Source organism: Pagrus pagrus (genome assembly GCF_965226575.1).
Source record: "Pagrus pagrus genome assembly, chromosome: 5".
Lineage (NCBI taxonomy): Eukaryota > Metazoa > Chordata > Actinopteri > Spariformes > Sparidae > Pagrus > Pagrus pagrus.
In genome coordinates, this window is record NC_140189.1 from 4,077,221 (window position 1) to 4,092,789 (window position 15,569).

A 15,569-nucleotide genomic window follows, 5' to 3' on the forward strand; every position below is an offset into this window, starting at 1 on the left:
TTGGTAAAAGGAGACATTAACGATCTTTATTTGATACATAATTACTATTTGACTTTACAGTTAAAAAAAAAAAATACAATCAAAACTTATTTATGTAAGAACAGTGAGCTTCCACTTGACACCGTTTCTCATCTTTGGTGGCGTCGGGACCTCAGCAGCTACGAAGAAAAAATTAGAAACAGAAATTATGTTACATCATCTGTAGTGTCTGAAAATGATTTTACATAGATTCCTACTGTCTTCACACTACAGAAGCCCTCAGTGAAGAATGTTTTTTCTGGTGATCTGTTTTCTAAGTCTGATCTAAATTCTTTTCTCTCCTGTGTTTATGACTTGAGAACTGGCGGGAAAAACGGGTTTTGCAAGGATAATCTTTCGAAGTTTCTTATTTCTTTGTTTTTTTTAATCTGTGAAATGTCACAAAAAACACTTCAGGCAAATTATCTTTTGTGCGAAACAATGTGGGAAAACATATTTTCAGTAAGAAAACAAAAAGTCGTGTAACAGAGTGAAAAAAAAAAAAATTATTCCACACTTCCCGCTTGACAAAAGTGAAAAAAAAAATTCTCTTAAATTTTTTTTTACGCTCGGTGCCCAAAATGAGCTTTACAAAAAGAAAAAATCTCCTGCCAACATTTTGTTTTTCCACTCAGTTTTGGAGCAAAAACTTGTTTCCCACCATTTCTCAAGTCATAAACACAGGAGAGGAAAACAATTCAGACCAGACTTAGAAAATGAATCACCAGAAAAATAAAATTCTTGACTTGCCCTTCAGGGCTTCCGTATCACACGGAGAAGAACACTCATTTAACACGGCTCACCTTGTTGTGAAGCTGCAGGTCTCTGCTGCTGCTGGAAAGAAGCCATGATGCTGTTTGCAGTCGAGTTTGGCCCAGTGAGCTGAAAAGCAAGAAGGAGACCACAATTAAAGCAAAACATTAAATGTATTTATTTTCCTTTTCATGTGCACGATGACATTCCCTCTGTTATTAAAAAAAAAAAAGGAGAATCTTTTAAAATTATTATTGTTTTTTTTTTAATCTGATTTTTAATGTTTGTTGCTGCTTGTCCAAACAAATCTATCAATGTTAAACATATTACAGCAACAGACCTACAATTACATTGAAACAAGTGTGACAAAAGCATATTACTGAGTATACAAATATGATTGTTTTATATTTACCGGAGCTTGACTGTTCTGCAGTCCTTCAGGCCACACCTCAGGGACTGCTGCCTCCATCATCTGCAGAGCCTCCTCATAGGTCAGCTGTATCTTCTCCGCCTGTTTATCAAACTGGAACAGCACCAGGGCCTTCAGCAGGCTGTGTACTTCCTCTGCAGGGGGGAAAGGGGGCAGACGAACCACTTGAGTATAGTACTAGTTTTGTGAACCACATCTCCCATCATCCCTGGCTGCTTACTACTATTACTATTAGTGTTATTAAAAATATCATTTAAAGTAAATAAATGATTAAGAGTGCGTGTACCTCTCATCTTGTCCACAGTGATGATGATCTCACACAGAGCATACATCAGCGCCCTGTCCTCCATCGGGCTTCCTTCCTTCAGACTCAGCTTCTTCCGCTCTGCTTTGCGACGGTTCTTTGATGATCTCCTGCAGGCAGTAACAAAATTAAATCATTCATCACAGAGACTACAGAATCTAAACAACAAGTTTTAGGTGTGTGTGTGTCTTACGAGGAGATGCGGGAGTTACTCTGGGAGTATTTGGAGCCGGTCATCACACTGCTGGCTTCAGAGTAAAGCTCAGCATCAGGACAGTCTGGACCATCCTCATCTGATCAAGAAGACACATTTAGGTTTTAATTATGCTTTCAGCTGCAGACTGAAACATGAAATATCTTTTCTACATAATCCTTTTCTTAATTCCTTCCCTTTTAGCTTCCCTTTTGACCTGCACGCTATACTGCTGAGAAGGTACAAAGTAAGCCAGTTGGCTGTGTACAGAGGTTGCTCACATATGCTGTATAATAGCACTAGTGTGGTGGTAATATGACTGGAGCACACATACACTAAGACTGATCTGAGCGATTTTTCTGAATGCTTTGACCTTTCAAAAAGAAATAACAAAAGAAATCACTCTTTAGACCTACATGTACAGGAGGTGAATATGTGACACTATAAAAAAAAACAAAAAACCTGAAGAGACAGGTCACACAAAAGAAGAAGAAAAATATCAAATCAACTAATCAAACATGTTGGCTCAGATACTGTATGTCCTGTCAGCTCTGACTTATTCTCACCCAGCATGTCCAGTCTGGCCTTCTCTTTCAGCTCTCTGACCACAGCCAGTCGGGTCCGGTGCCGGGTGAATGTTGCTGCTTGAGCCTCCAGGAAGGCGGCCTGGGCGCTGACAGCTGACACAAGAAAACATGATACATCATAAAAAGACAACTCAACAAGAGTATCTTCATTTGATGACTTCTGTCTCCTTCTTTTATCTCTGGTTTGTACAGCAGAATAACAACAGGGTCCGTCTGATTTCTCCTTACCTTCCAACAGAGCAGGTTTGAGGTTGGTTTCAGTGATGTCCTGTCTGTTGTGCATATAAATCTGAAGCAGACAAAGAAAGCAGATCATAGAAACAGACTGTGCTGTATTTTTAAGCACATTGAGTCTACGACTGTCATATGAAATGTGCTATATAAATAAACTTGAACTGTAAATTAAGTATTTTTACTTTATACCTGGATGCTTTTAAATGTTGTATTAATGTTTGTAACTTTTTACAGAATGGTAATGTCAAAAATAAATAAATGAATAAGAAAAGTTGAAACAAAGAAAATGGTAGTGTTCTTCACTCACCAATCGGAGCGCCTCCTCCCAGATGGCACCTGTGATCAGAGCTAAGATGGCCTCCTCACAGTCCTATTGGAAACAGAAAAATGCAGACTTTCAGCCTCAACAAGCAGCAACAAACAAGAAGTGAACTGTTGCGTTGTGATTTTTAGAATATTTTAACAAAAAAAAATACGAAAAAAATCGAGCTTCATAGGATCATTTTTAATATTTTATGTTCTGCTTCATTAGAAGCCATTTTGTTGAGCAGCTTCTTTTTGCGGAGGATCTTACTTTGGCGTACTGGTCCAACAGCAGAGCAGCTTCTGAGTACCGTCGCTGTTCAGTCAGCTTCTCTAGAGGAGAAACATACAAACTATTTTAGGATTTACGTGCACTGACATCCTGTCTCACCAGCTGACCTGTCTGACTGACTGTCAACCTATGTTTTCATCAACTAGTTGTCACGGTTACCTGCCAGGTCTCTGGCGAGCAGAGCTAACTGGTCCGGTGGTAGAGGCATTTGCTGCGCCACACAGATGGCGTTTCTCCAACTGGAGCTGCCGGCGAACGCCTGCAGGGCGCTGGTTAACTCTCCACATCGCCATAGCAACAGGCCGGCCTGCTCCGCCTGTTGCTGCTCCACCAGGTGCTGGGCATAAGCGCAGCTCAGAGCCTAGAGTTCACAGGTCAAAGCAGGAGTTCACGTGTTACTGTCAAGTTTTCACATAACATTTTCAAAACCTATTTGTTTTAAAGTATTTTAAATCCAGCATTGTTTACGTCCATACGTAGGATAATGAAAACAATGTTATTGGAAAACTGGAAGGAGTTTATAGTCAAGAAATTTCCCATCATAACTTGATGGAGCCAAGGGGTATGGCTTTAAATAGAGTAGATATTTAGCACTCAAATAGTGTGACCACCAGCTGGAGTAACTTCTGAGTGAAGAATGTGAGCGGTGTGTGTGTGTTTGTACCTTGTAGTGAGGTCCGTCTGCTGTGTACAGTCGCAGAGCTTCACCGTACAGTTTCTGCTCCTTCACGAGTTGCAAAGCTTCAGGGAAATGTTCATCTCCTGAACACACAGTACAGCAGAGATTCAATCACAGTTATATTGTGCTCAGCTCGAAAACACAGCTGGTCTTTGCAAAACATTAGCACATCATTCACAGCTTGCTAATCCACTTTTTTAGATGAACAGGTTTCACTTGACAGATCAAAGTACTTCACTGATTGGTCATTGATAATGCACATTTCTGAGTGTAAGTGAAGATCTTCATTCAGTGTTTGCTTTCTTGTGATGATTGCCATCTAATTTTCTCATGTTAGCCAGGAATCTTTTATTTCATAAATCATGACAGAAACATTTGGACTGACCACACTTGCTGAGGTGCTGCAGGGCCTTCCTGTAGCGTTTCAGGTGTTTGTCAATGGTGTAGCGCTGGTAGTTTGGTTCCAGACTCTTCAGCATGTTTAGGAAAGGAAGGTACTCTTTAGGGTCCTGCAGGGATAGTGGACACAAATTGGCTGATAAATACGGAGAAATACATCCACTAATCACAGCTTAGTTATATGAAATGTGTTTTGTTTTTTAGACTGTCTGGAACGATGAAAATTCATTGAAAAATTCTAGATATGAAAAAGGACACAATACAATGCAATTTTTGGTTGTGTTACGTATTTCATATATATATACACAATTATATATATATATATATATATATATATATATATATATATATATATATTTCAGTGGACATCTTGGCTTGTGTGCGTTTCCCAAAAACACATATCAAATAACATGTGTTATATATTATATATATATATATATATATATATATGTGTGTATATATACACATACATATATATATATATATGTGTGTGTATATATATATCCCACACATACACATATGTATATGCAAATAAATGATGAGATGCACTTGGATAATCAGCTGTGACGGGAGTAAAGTTTAGAAAACAATTACTAATTAGATTTTGGAGCACCTTGCAGTGCATCTTAACATATTAATGTGTAAATCTGTGTGATATTTGGCAGCTTGATTGCCTCATTTTAATTTTTACTCCACATGTGGTGTTTTTGTGCATAAATCTGCATGTTAATGAGGACAAAATGTTTCCTTGAAAACTTCTTGATGCTTTTAGACACAGGGATCATGAATATCACAGGTGGTATGTGAATAGAAATGAGGGCTTACTTAATAACCTCATTTACATAACTGACTGTGTCTGATATAAAATATCAAACGACACCATGAAGAGGTTTGCGTTACCTTCTGGGATTTCTCGGCCACCATTAGCACCAGATCAAAGTCGTATGTTCCCAGAGAGTGTTCGTATAGGTCGTTCACGTTGACGAGGAAGAGGAGGTACTTCAATGCCTCTTCGGCACTCACAGCACCGGGACTGTCAGGGGGGTTCACTGGACAAACACACAAACAATCACATAATGACCAGCTGAAAAATCATCTGCTACAGTGTGTTGCAAGAGGGAAGAAAGGTCCTCAGTGTGCTCACCTCGAAGCTCATGGACTTTCTGCAGAGCGATCTCCAACTCTGGAACCGTCTTCTTCACATGAGCCGTCAGGATGGACAGAAAGAACCTGGGCAGTTGATAAAATCTAAGTTTTATATCCAGATAATGCAATAATGTGGTCCAGTTACTCCAGAGTTGCTTTTAAAGTGGAACTCCGCCAACTTTTCATATTAGATTGTGTTTACAGGTCGTGAGGAGTACTACTGCATGTGTGAAGAAAGTTGTAGAAACGATTTTGTGGCTCCAGAAGAAGCTGCTTTAATCTGATAAATTGCTTTCAGTGATGTCACTCATTGATTAAGTGGCATTGTGGGCAATGGAAAACATAAATGAAACAGAATGTGATCATTTTCAAATCCTTTTTAACATGCAGTAAACTCAATTTACGCAGCATCCCAACTTTTTTGGAATCAGGTTTGTAGAGTAATTTTCCCAAAACTATTAGACGGGTTGGATAAAATTAGCTGGACACCAAACCTTTGTTAGTGAGATAATTTGACCCTTAACATTAAGCATGCAATGTTTAGAAGTTATTCTCAGTATCACTGACTTGTTTGGACCCATTGATTCCATGGTGCTCCGTAAAGCATCACAAACTACATCCACCTTCTTCTGCCCAGAAACAGGCTGGGTCTGGACCGGGCTGCCTTCAGGACGGGGGTACATGCTGCCTGTCGTATCCTCCTCCCTGGGTACCAAAGACAAAACAACTTACAGAATGTACAAGGAAAATAAAACGAGCTGTTTTTCCATCGCTGAAAATGTACTGCAACAGATCTTAAGAGTCTTACTTGAGCTCAGTGAGGAAGAGGTTGATGTGGTTGATGGAGCTCAGTTGTGTGATGAAGGTCTCTATGTTCTCCAGGAAAACCTGCAGGAAGAGATGGCCATTGAAACAAGCCAGAGAGACACAAATTCAGTGCAATAATAAAGATTAAAACACGAAACCAAGCACTGTCTTTTCATATTCTACAACAACAGGTCAAGGGCAGAGACAAAAACAGTCAAGATACTGAAAAAATACTATGACACACACTTTACTTTCCAATTTTCTTTCCTGTGACATTTTCATAAACCTGAGAGCAATGTACTCTCTTGTCACTCAAGCACATAAATTGTGCATCACACAAGAACATGTTAAACCCTGTAAGTACCTTTGGGTTGTGGTCGTAAATTAAGTTCATGTTGATCCTCAGCTTCTTCATACACTCAAAGGCATCTCTGAACCTCAAACTGAAAAAACAAACAAAAAGCAAGACTGAGTTTAAAACCCAGATAAATGAAAGTGCAATTCTAACACTTTTTCTCACTCTTTACTTCTATCCGACTTCAATCCTGACATAACACAATGTCAAAAAGATAACAGATCAGTGTAGGTACATATGATGGAAGAATACTAAACTCACCTGTCTAACCATTTCCTGAGCTGAGCCAACAACAGTGCTCGATGATGCACAGTCTCCAGGTTACCACGAGGCATCTGGATGAAAAAAACAACAAAATATATCAGATAAACACACACCTCCCAATTTATTATAGACAATGTTTAGACATTTTTAATTTGCTTTTACAAGAAAATACACAGTCATAGATGTTCAATTTGCAGTGCTGATGTAATGTTTACTGTGTGTGTGTGTGTGTGTGTGTGTGTGTGTGTGTGTGTGTGTGTGTGTGTGTGTGTGTGTGTGTGTGTGTGTGTGTGTGTGTGTGTGTGTGTGTGTGTGTGAAACTGACCTGTAGAATCACTCTGGTGTCTTGTGGGACCACAGTGACAATCCTGGATCCTCTCTCCACCCGCCGCAGCGTCTCGTCATTCTGACCTCCATCTGAGGCCAAAGCTGCCTGCAGCCCTGTGGGGTCAAAGGTCGTTCAACTCAACTGTACCAGGAAATATCCCAGTAGCAACACCAACTTCACTACTCATTTCATAAGTCCAGAAAAACATTACCTGAAGGAGCAATCAGTCAGAGGCCAGCTAACAATGCAGCTCATGTTAGCATCTGATGTGCTACTTCCAAAAACACTGTACTTCACTGCTTCAGATTAAAGTTGTTGAAAGCAATAACTGAAGCATAACCATATTTATTTACATGGGTGAGAAAGTATGAAAAAGCCAAGTTCTAAACAATAACTTCTCTTACTTTTCTTCACCACTGTTGGTTTGACAGTAAACACAATCACTGGAATCATTATTTGTTACTACTTGTCTTTATAATGTAACTAATGCCAATCAGAATTCATCACGTTTACTAAATTAATATCCAACTGTCTTCAGTCTGAGATAACTGACAACCACTTTGAATCTAACTGTAGAAGCTCATCATAAATTAAGCATTTTAGTCTGAATATTAGACCATGAATGGAAATGTTTTGACCAGAAAAGGTACACACTGCAGATTTTTCTGTGTCTCTATCCTACCTTTGACACTGAGCGTGCTCAGCTGGAGGCAGCGACAGGTGTGGGAGTGTGTGGTGATGAGGAGGAAGTCATTGCAAACCACAAAGGAGGAAATATTGGAGGCCAGCTGAGAAAGAAACGCATATAAATTAGCCTTGTCTCGTGATAAACATATTGATAAAGCTGGTAAAAATAAAGGAGAGAGCATACCTCTGTGTCTCCGGCGTACAGGTGGGATCTGTCTGTGAGGCCGAGTAGACATTCCTGAAGACGTGAAAGCAAAGAGAAACATTTAGGCCTAAACAAACGATCTCACTTGTAGTTAGTGATGTAATTGTATGAAGTATATGTGTTTCTACCTCCCCACTGATGCTGCACAGGGCCGTCTGAACGCAGGAGACGGGGAAGTTGATGCTACATCCACTGGAGTCCCGCCAATCCTCCACTGACGGCTCAGGACGGTCTACACAGTAATAAAACAAGTGTTTTATTTTCCAGCAAACAAATGTATTTTATAAACTTCTACGATGATCTCCTCTGTATGGAGGCACTGAGGAGGAAATGAGGAAATTAAAGTCTGGTCAAAATTGTTTTCTCTCCTGTGTTTATAACCTGAGAACTGGTGAGGGAAAACATTTTTTTTACCAGGATAATCTTTTAAAGTTCCTTAATTTATTTTTCCCCATGTGTGAAACTGAGTGAAAAAAAAAGAAAATCAGGGGAGAAAAAAAAATTCATGTGGAAAAAAAAATTTGTGAATTTTATCCCCCCAGGTGTTTTTCTTTTCATGCTTTACAGACCAAGTGAAAAAGTAAATTCAAGAGACATTTTCGTCAGACTTTTTATTTCTTTTATTTTATTTCTTGTGTGAAACAGAGAAAAAAAAGTTTTTGCGGGAGAAAAACTTTTCGTTGTAAGGTTTATTTTAGAGTTTTTGTAACACTCATTTTGACCACAAAAGGGTGAAGTGCACCACTCCCTCATGCTCTAAATGGGACTAACATCATTCATGTTTTCTTCCAGTTTTGTAACGTTACTGTCATGTCTTTCTTTTGGTGAGGAATGCGTTATATTTAGCAGTAATCTGCTGTGCAAGTCAGATCAAGCCGCAACATTTAATGCCCTCACTGTAATATATGGGCCTCGTCATGTTACATCATAGTTTATGGTTATAATGTTAACTGTCAGGTGCAGCAGTGAGAGTACAGTAGTTTGTTTTTTCCGATGTTTAATGTTCAAAGTGCCGTTATAACAACATCAGTAGTAGTTACTACAGGGCAGCTGCATTGCAGGAAACCTGGCTTCATCCTTTCAGTCATTATACACTTGATCTGAGGAAAGTTTGTGTCCCTGCATCTTTCATTCAAACTTTCCTCTTTTTTCTTGGTTTCACACATGAAAAAGAACAACATTCTATTCAAAAATGTTTTTTATGTTTTTTTGTTTTTTTACTTGGTTTCACCCATTTAAAGAAATTTCTCCGTAAAAAAATTTGATATCAACAGAAAAATATCAGAAAAAATGAACCATAAGACTCCGAAGACATACCTCTCACATAACAAGAAAGCACAAAGAGCCTTTTGCCTTTGCTGCAGAAATGACTTAAGGCTTTTTTAAGACCATTTGAGAGTTCAGTTTATTTAAGAACTGTGAATACCCTGTGAAGGAGCATGACTCTACCAGGCAAACATTATTATGCTGATTATTATGGTAATCAGCTGGAAAATTACCTCCTATTTGGGAGGCTGTAAGTTAACAGCCTCTGGAAAATCTCCATGCTGTGCAGTGTGCTTTTGAATTATCAAATAGTGCATCTAGAATTAGTAAATTTCCAACAAAACATCACTTAGCAAAACATTTGTTTCAGTAGCGGAAAAAGAGTGTTGGTGACTGACCCCAGAGCAGCTTCCTGATCTGTCCATCCTCCAGCTGTAGAGCCACAGTGCTGGACTGGAAGCAGTGAACCATACTGACCACAACACCGTCCACTTCGATCTCAGACCTGAAACATAAAAACACTGAACTGAGTCCTGACTTAAAACATGTTCATGAAATAATTCAATTTAATGGATTCAATGAATGGATTCAAAACTGCTACTGCTGCTCAGCTGACCTGACAGCGAGTGTGTCATCAGCATCTTGGGCAGGGTGGAGCATCAGCAGGGTGGAGGAGGTTGGCAGCAGAGCAGAGCTCACACCCACAAACAGCTCGTCCTCCAACCACAGCAGCTGCCGCAGGGCCAGAGGCTGTTCCTGGTCAACCTTCACTCTGCAGGGAGGTGGCAGGAAAATCAGAGGAAGTGGAGAAACAAATAACCGAGAGAACACTGGAGAAACATGAGTAAACCATGAAAAAAAACAATGAGCATTTATCAGTCTGCTAGCATCTTTAGCCTTCAAGCTGGATACCAGTAGCACTACACATTGCTGTGTTACCTAAAAGTTTTGTGGAGGACCAGGGGACGAGACACCGTCCGGAATCCATTTTCTATTTTGTCAGCCTTTTCTCCTGTATCTGGACAGAGTGGTCGGTGAAGTAAATAGAGCACATTGATCAGAATAATAAACATCAGTGTAAAAGTCTATTTAAAACATGAAGTAAAAATTCTGAATGTGAAAACCAGCCCAGACTTCACTTTCATAGATTCCTTGTGTATTAAGATTGTTTCCTTTAGTTAGTCTGGATTTTGCACTCATATTCTCAATTCTTAAGTTTAGGGCTGTAACTAAGGATTATTGTCATTGTCGACTAATCTGTTGATTATTTTCTTGATCATTAGTTTGTTCTTTGATCAATAAAATGTCAGAAAATGCCCAAGATGCTGTCCTCAAATGTCTTTTTTTTAATCCACAACCCAAAGATATTCAGTTTACTGCCACAGAGGAATAACAACACCAGAAAATATTCACACCGAAGAAACTGGAATCAGAGAATTTTGACCTTTTTCTTCTTAAGAAAATTACATAAATTGATCGATTATCAAAACACGACTACTTGAATTAATCAAGTAGTCGTTACTGCTCTACTCAACTTGTGACATGGGATGAAGGATTCAACAGATTTCATTTTGCTCATATTAATTCTGAGGATTGCCATCTTTATGGAAACAATGTATAATCCACCTGGACTGTAGACTGAGATCTGTCCATCAGAAGTCAACGCTGCCAGCTGATTGGTCCTCTGAGGTTGGCAGAGGAAGGTCACCTGGTTGACTGGCGATGACAGCTGCAGCTCAAATGCACACATGGGCGGAGGAACCACACACTGCCTGAAGGATGTGATGAGGATTTTATCTGAGGGGGTTAAAATGAATGTTAACATCCCGTTGGAATCAGCATACAGTATCATGTCCTCTCGTCTCATCGGCTCTCACCTCCATCAATCACAGCCACGCTGGCGTTGTCGGTGGCATCCAGCCCCGGGCTCCTCTCAGTAGTCCAGCCCCAGTCGTAGGTGATGCTGGTCCAGCCGTGGGTCACCACGTGGAGTTTTAATGGGCGCTCAGGGTCCCAGTAGACACAGACCGGAGCCTTCTGAGAATCTCTGCCGAAGTCCAGACTCTGCTTCAGATACCAGTGATAGTTCCCCATCGTCCACAGCTGGACTAGAAGGAGCATGGACAAGCGGATTCATGTACTTGTTCACTTATTTTAAAAACACACATTTCATTTCCTGCTTTTTACCTTTTTCTTCCTTCACTCACTGTGTTGGAATAGGGTTTTAGGGCTGAATGCTGTAACATGCAGGGTCCTCTTCAATTATTAATTAGACTTTGTTTTTTAACATTAAAATGAACTGTAAACTTAAGAATAAACTCCAAAGTCAAATTACTGCACTTCATGTAAACAATAGAGGAGAATCAATGAATTGGCACAGATTTATCAAATTCTGATTGACTTGAAAAAATGTTATGTGTGACTGGATTAACTTCCTAGGCCTGAGGGACAGGCTACAACTTTGGCTGAACTTACTGTAGGTGTTGACTTGTTTGTCTTCTCCAGCGGTCATGTCCTCCAACCAAACAGCTAAAACAGTGGAGTCACTGTTCCACAGCAGATCCTTCACCTGAAACACAAACACATCAATCAAAGTGTTTTTAAAAATAAAAAGCACTAACTGAAGTTTATTATTCCATATCTATAAAATGGTAAGAGTGTCAGGTTAAACTGAACATACAGTACCCTGGCCTGATCTTTGCTGAATGGGAGAGTGAAGTCGCCGTGCAGTAGTCCGTTCTTCTCCATGAAAACCACACTATGTTTGTTGGGATGACGCTGAGTGCTCGCTATCAGGCTGCCTGAGGGTCTGAAACACCAGGAGAACATTTAGCATAAGCTCACACATCCAGTATTCTTTGTATTAATTTGTAAGAAAATCCCTCTGGCAGCACTCTTACTTCCAGCAGAGCGCCTGCTCCAGGCCATTGATGGTCTCGCTGGTGGCCTGCAGGACACCCTCTCGGTTCCAGACTCGGACCTTCCTGGCTCCGGTTTGAGGACAGACGGCACTGACAGCAAACAGCTGACCATCACCTCGCCACGTCACCCGAGGCCTGCGGTCGTCCCAGGCTGCAGCTGGCTGCACCTCCTGAGGGTGCATATTTTTCATTAATTTTGAACCATTTCTGTTACATTTTTGTTTGTTTCCAAGCTATGATGTTTTTGTAGTTGAACACTGACCTGGATCCTCCTCTGTGCTGCCTGTTTACCCTCTGAGCCATGGAACTGAGTCTCCTTCTTTCCCCAACCAACCGTGATGAACTTCCCTGAAAAAAACCCACCAAAAAACGTAGTTGATGAAAATGGTTAAATAAACATCATCATCATTCAGCCATAATTAATATATTTCTACATTCCATGAATCATCTCATGACCCTCTGTGAGCCACCGTACCTTCACCAAAGTCATCCTGGTGGATTCCAACCTCAGTGATCGGCTCAAAGTCTTTGGTCATCATGATGATCGTTTCCTGACCTGTGAGCACAAATTATTATTGATTTATTCCTTTGTAACACTCCATACTGTTTAACTAAGAATAAACTAATTAAGCAATTATCTGTAATTAAGGTTATACATGTATATCTAGAACAACAGTGTGTCTTGAACATACTCATCTTATAAGTAAACAGAAAATCTTGTTCATCTTTAACAATTTCCAAACAAAGAAATGGTGCCACCTTCGAATTTCTAGAACTACCACTAACTACCTCTACTTAATAACCTACCTCATATGGGGACAAGTATTGGTTCATATTTTTGGCGCTTTGTTTTGTGTGCAGGTACTGTATGCAGAGATTATCTGACAATAAACCTAAGACACTGACAACTCCACTGGGGGCTCTCTTTTTGTCTGACAATTCAAAGCATTAAACTTGAGATGGAACAGTGAGGTCACATTTGTTTTATATATAAATAACACGTTTTGACATTTGTATAACATACTGACCAGTAGTGAGAACAACAAGCTCTTCATCAGGACTCCAACTCATCGAGGTCAGACCGCTGTCCACACTGCCAACACACTCCAACTGCCGAACATAATTTGACATATTTTATAAGGACCCTCATTGGCATTGACCTTAACTTACCAACTCTTGTAATCTTTTCTGTGTTGCTAACCTGGCAGGTGTTGAGGTTGAAGAGGACAACGTCGCCACCAGCTGTGGCCAAACACGCCGACTCGAGTTCCGCCAGGTCCTGCAGTCCAACCACTGTACCGCTGCCATCCTCTGGGAGGAAACTCTCGGCTGTCAACGAGGCCTCACTCACCACCTGCAGAAGAGAGTGGAGGAAAGTTGATGATGAGTGAAACAACTGTCAGTTCCACATGTGGTTTGTAATCAAGATTCATAATAGAAAGCATGGACTTTTCCTTTATTACTTGTTTGAAATACCAATTTGGATTCTAAACATATTGCTATCCTCAACGAAAAACAAAGAGACAAGTACAGTACGTCATCAGCTCACCTGGCCAGTTCGTGGGTCATACTCTGTGATGGAGTAGTGAGAAGCGACCAGCAGCGAGCCGGTGTCAGCCCGCACAGCCAGACACTGTGGTGAGCCTGGACCCTGCAGCTCCGAGCTCCGCAGGCTCTTCAGCAGCTTCAAATTCCGCATTTTACCTTAACACCGGCTGAAAATAGACCGAGCCCAGGTCTGGATGCAAAGGCTGCAAATCACCTGAAACAGCAAAATTCAAGAAAAAGCTCAGAACTGAAATCACTGTTATAAACCTGGGTAATATATCAGTACAATATCAATACTGTGATGAAAACACCAGCCATTCTTCTGGGGATTTAGCTATGGTATTGTATTGAAATCTATTTAATATTGTCTTTAATGGACTTTCACTATTGCAGTTGGTTTAAATGACAATCTGACTGTCTTCTACACAGATCATCTATAAAAGGCTGCTTTTAACTTTTTCCTGTGTACCAATTTTGGAGGAATTGGGTCTGAAAGTTTCGCCTGTACTTGGCTGCTGCTGCTTCAGTTTCAAGTAAACAGACATTTGTTGACCTCTCCTGCTCTTGCAAAACACTGCATGTTGTCTTTTTTTGTCCAATTATCCGAAGCCCTGTCGTAATCTTATCCATTTTAAACCGCAAATTAGATGGCAACACTCGTATTAAACTGGCTAACAGCTTAAAAACGGATCCTCTATCATATTTCGAGCCAACGCAGCATTGTCAATTTAGTATTTTCTGTAAATCTTTTTAGCTAGTTTCTACAGCCATGTCTCCGTGTTCTTTACAAGGGATAACTACATCAATCTGGCGAACGTGAGATATATTATATGAACCAGCAATAATGGTGTAGCTTTTAAAGTATTTCTACAGTGCAAATAACTAGCTTGTTTGCAACTGTAGAAGGAAAAACTAAGTTAGCTTCAGCTTGTCCGAAAATGGAACTGGCTAGCTTACCTTTAAACAAAAACGAGCGACATTCTATTCAGCTGCAGTAATTATATTTACCAAAGGGAAAAAGTCAGCTTTAAAAGTTAATTCATGTCTCAAGAGAACTGTAAAACCTACCGAGAAGAAACAGCTGGAAATAACGCTTTTAAATGCCCGGCATCAACAACACAACATCATGCATGTGGTGCTGTCAGACTCGTAAACTTTCACCTCTGACGCAATACGTGTGATTACAGCGGTGTCGCCCCCTAGCGTCCTGGAGTAAACTTACATCTATGGGAGTAAATAGACTAAATGATTAGTCACCTACCTTCTTTCTCTCTTTTATTTGTCTGTAAGGACCCGAAGTCTCTTTCGGAATTATACAATGCTGAAGGAAAATGCCTACTTTTTCACACCTCACTTCAAAAAATTCAAATTTTTCTACTCGATGTGAGCAGCTGCCTGTGTATGTTGTTTGGTTGTATTCCTTTGGCTCTATGTTTTCAGTTAAGGTAAAAAAAAAAATATATATCAGTAAATGTAAGCTGAGTGTAACTAAAGCACTTATATATTCTTCAATATCACTTACCAACTAATTACGTTGGTGCTATATAAACATTTGTGTCAAATACTAATAGGCTATTATTTTTACATGTCATAATATATTTTTTTACATTATACTTGATCAAATTATGTATATATGAAATATGTACATTTTATAAATACTTGATCCAGAATATCATAAAACTGCACCATTGTTTTTGTTCATACATTACATATATGCACAAATGGATGAGGGTAGGCTAATGTTTTCTGCTAGTTTCCTGACATTGATCTATTCATTGTATATATTTATTTATATAAATCAATATAATAAATATCTTTCCACTCATCTACATTTGGTTATTATCTTTCTG

At 39.7% G+C, this 15,569-nt stretch overlaps 1 protein-coding gene across 1 annotated transcript; it reads right to left on the minus strand.

The window, feature by feature from the left end:
* Positions 1-4: 4 nt before the first annotated feature.
* On the minus strand, positions 5-14,896 carry elp1 (elongator acetyltransferase complex subunit 1). Its single transcript, XM_084353583.1, has 36 exons — positions 14,788-14,896; positions 13,721-13,933; positions 13,373-13,525; positions 13,200-13,281; positions 12,647-12,727; positions 12,434-12,519; positions 12,151-12,341; positions 11,936-12,059; positions 11,726-11,819; positions 11,128-11,358; positions 10,877-11,047; positions 10,190-10,268; positions 9,867-10,022; positions 9,649-9,755; positions 8,113-8,216; positions 7,964-8,017; positions 7,775-7,880; positions 7,090-7,205; positions 6,762-6,835; positions 6,510-6,588; positions 6,147-6,226; positions 5,906-6,043; positions 5,337-5,422; positions 5,093-5,241; positions 4,179-4,302; positions 3,779-3,876; positions 3,274-3,475; positions 3,094-3,155; positions 2,827-2,889; positions 2,514-2,574; positions 2,265-2,378; positions 1,699-1,798; positions 1,488-1,615; positions 1,184-1,335; positions 822-900; positions 5-158 (listed from the first exon to the last, which is right to left on the minus strand). The coding sequence occupies exons 2-36, from the start codon at positions 13,868-13,870 to the stop codon at positions 91-93; spliced, it is 3,942 nt and encodes a 1,313-aa protein (XP_084209709.1). The 5' UTR covers positions 13,871-13,933; positions 14,788-14,896; the 3' UTR covers positions 5-90.
* Positions 14,897-15,569: the final 673 nt, after the last annotated feature.

Bases quoted from the DNA above. Each gene is read 5' to 3' on its own strand.
- elp1 (XM_084353583.1), bottom strand. From the start codon at position 13,870: ATGCGGAATTTGAAGCTGCTGAAGAGCCTGCGGAGCTCGGAGCTGCAG. The intron at 13,526-13,720 runs GTGAGCTGATGA...TCTCTTCTGCAG, and splicing joins ATGACCCACGAACTGGCCAG to GTGGTGAGTGAGGCCTCGTT. The intron at 9,756-9,866 runs GTCAGCTGAGCA...TTTATGTTTCAG, and splicing joins GATGACACACTCGCTGTCAG to GTCTGAGATCGAAGTGGACG.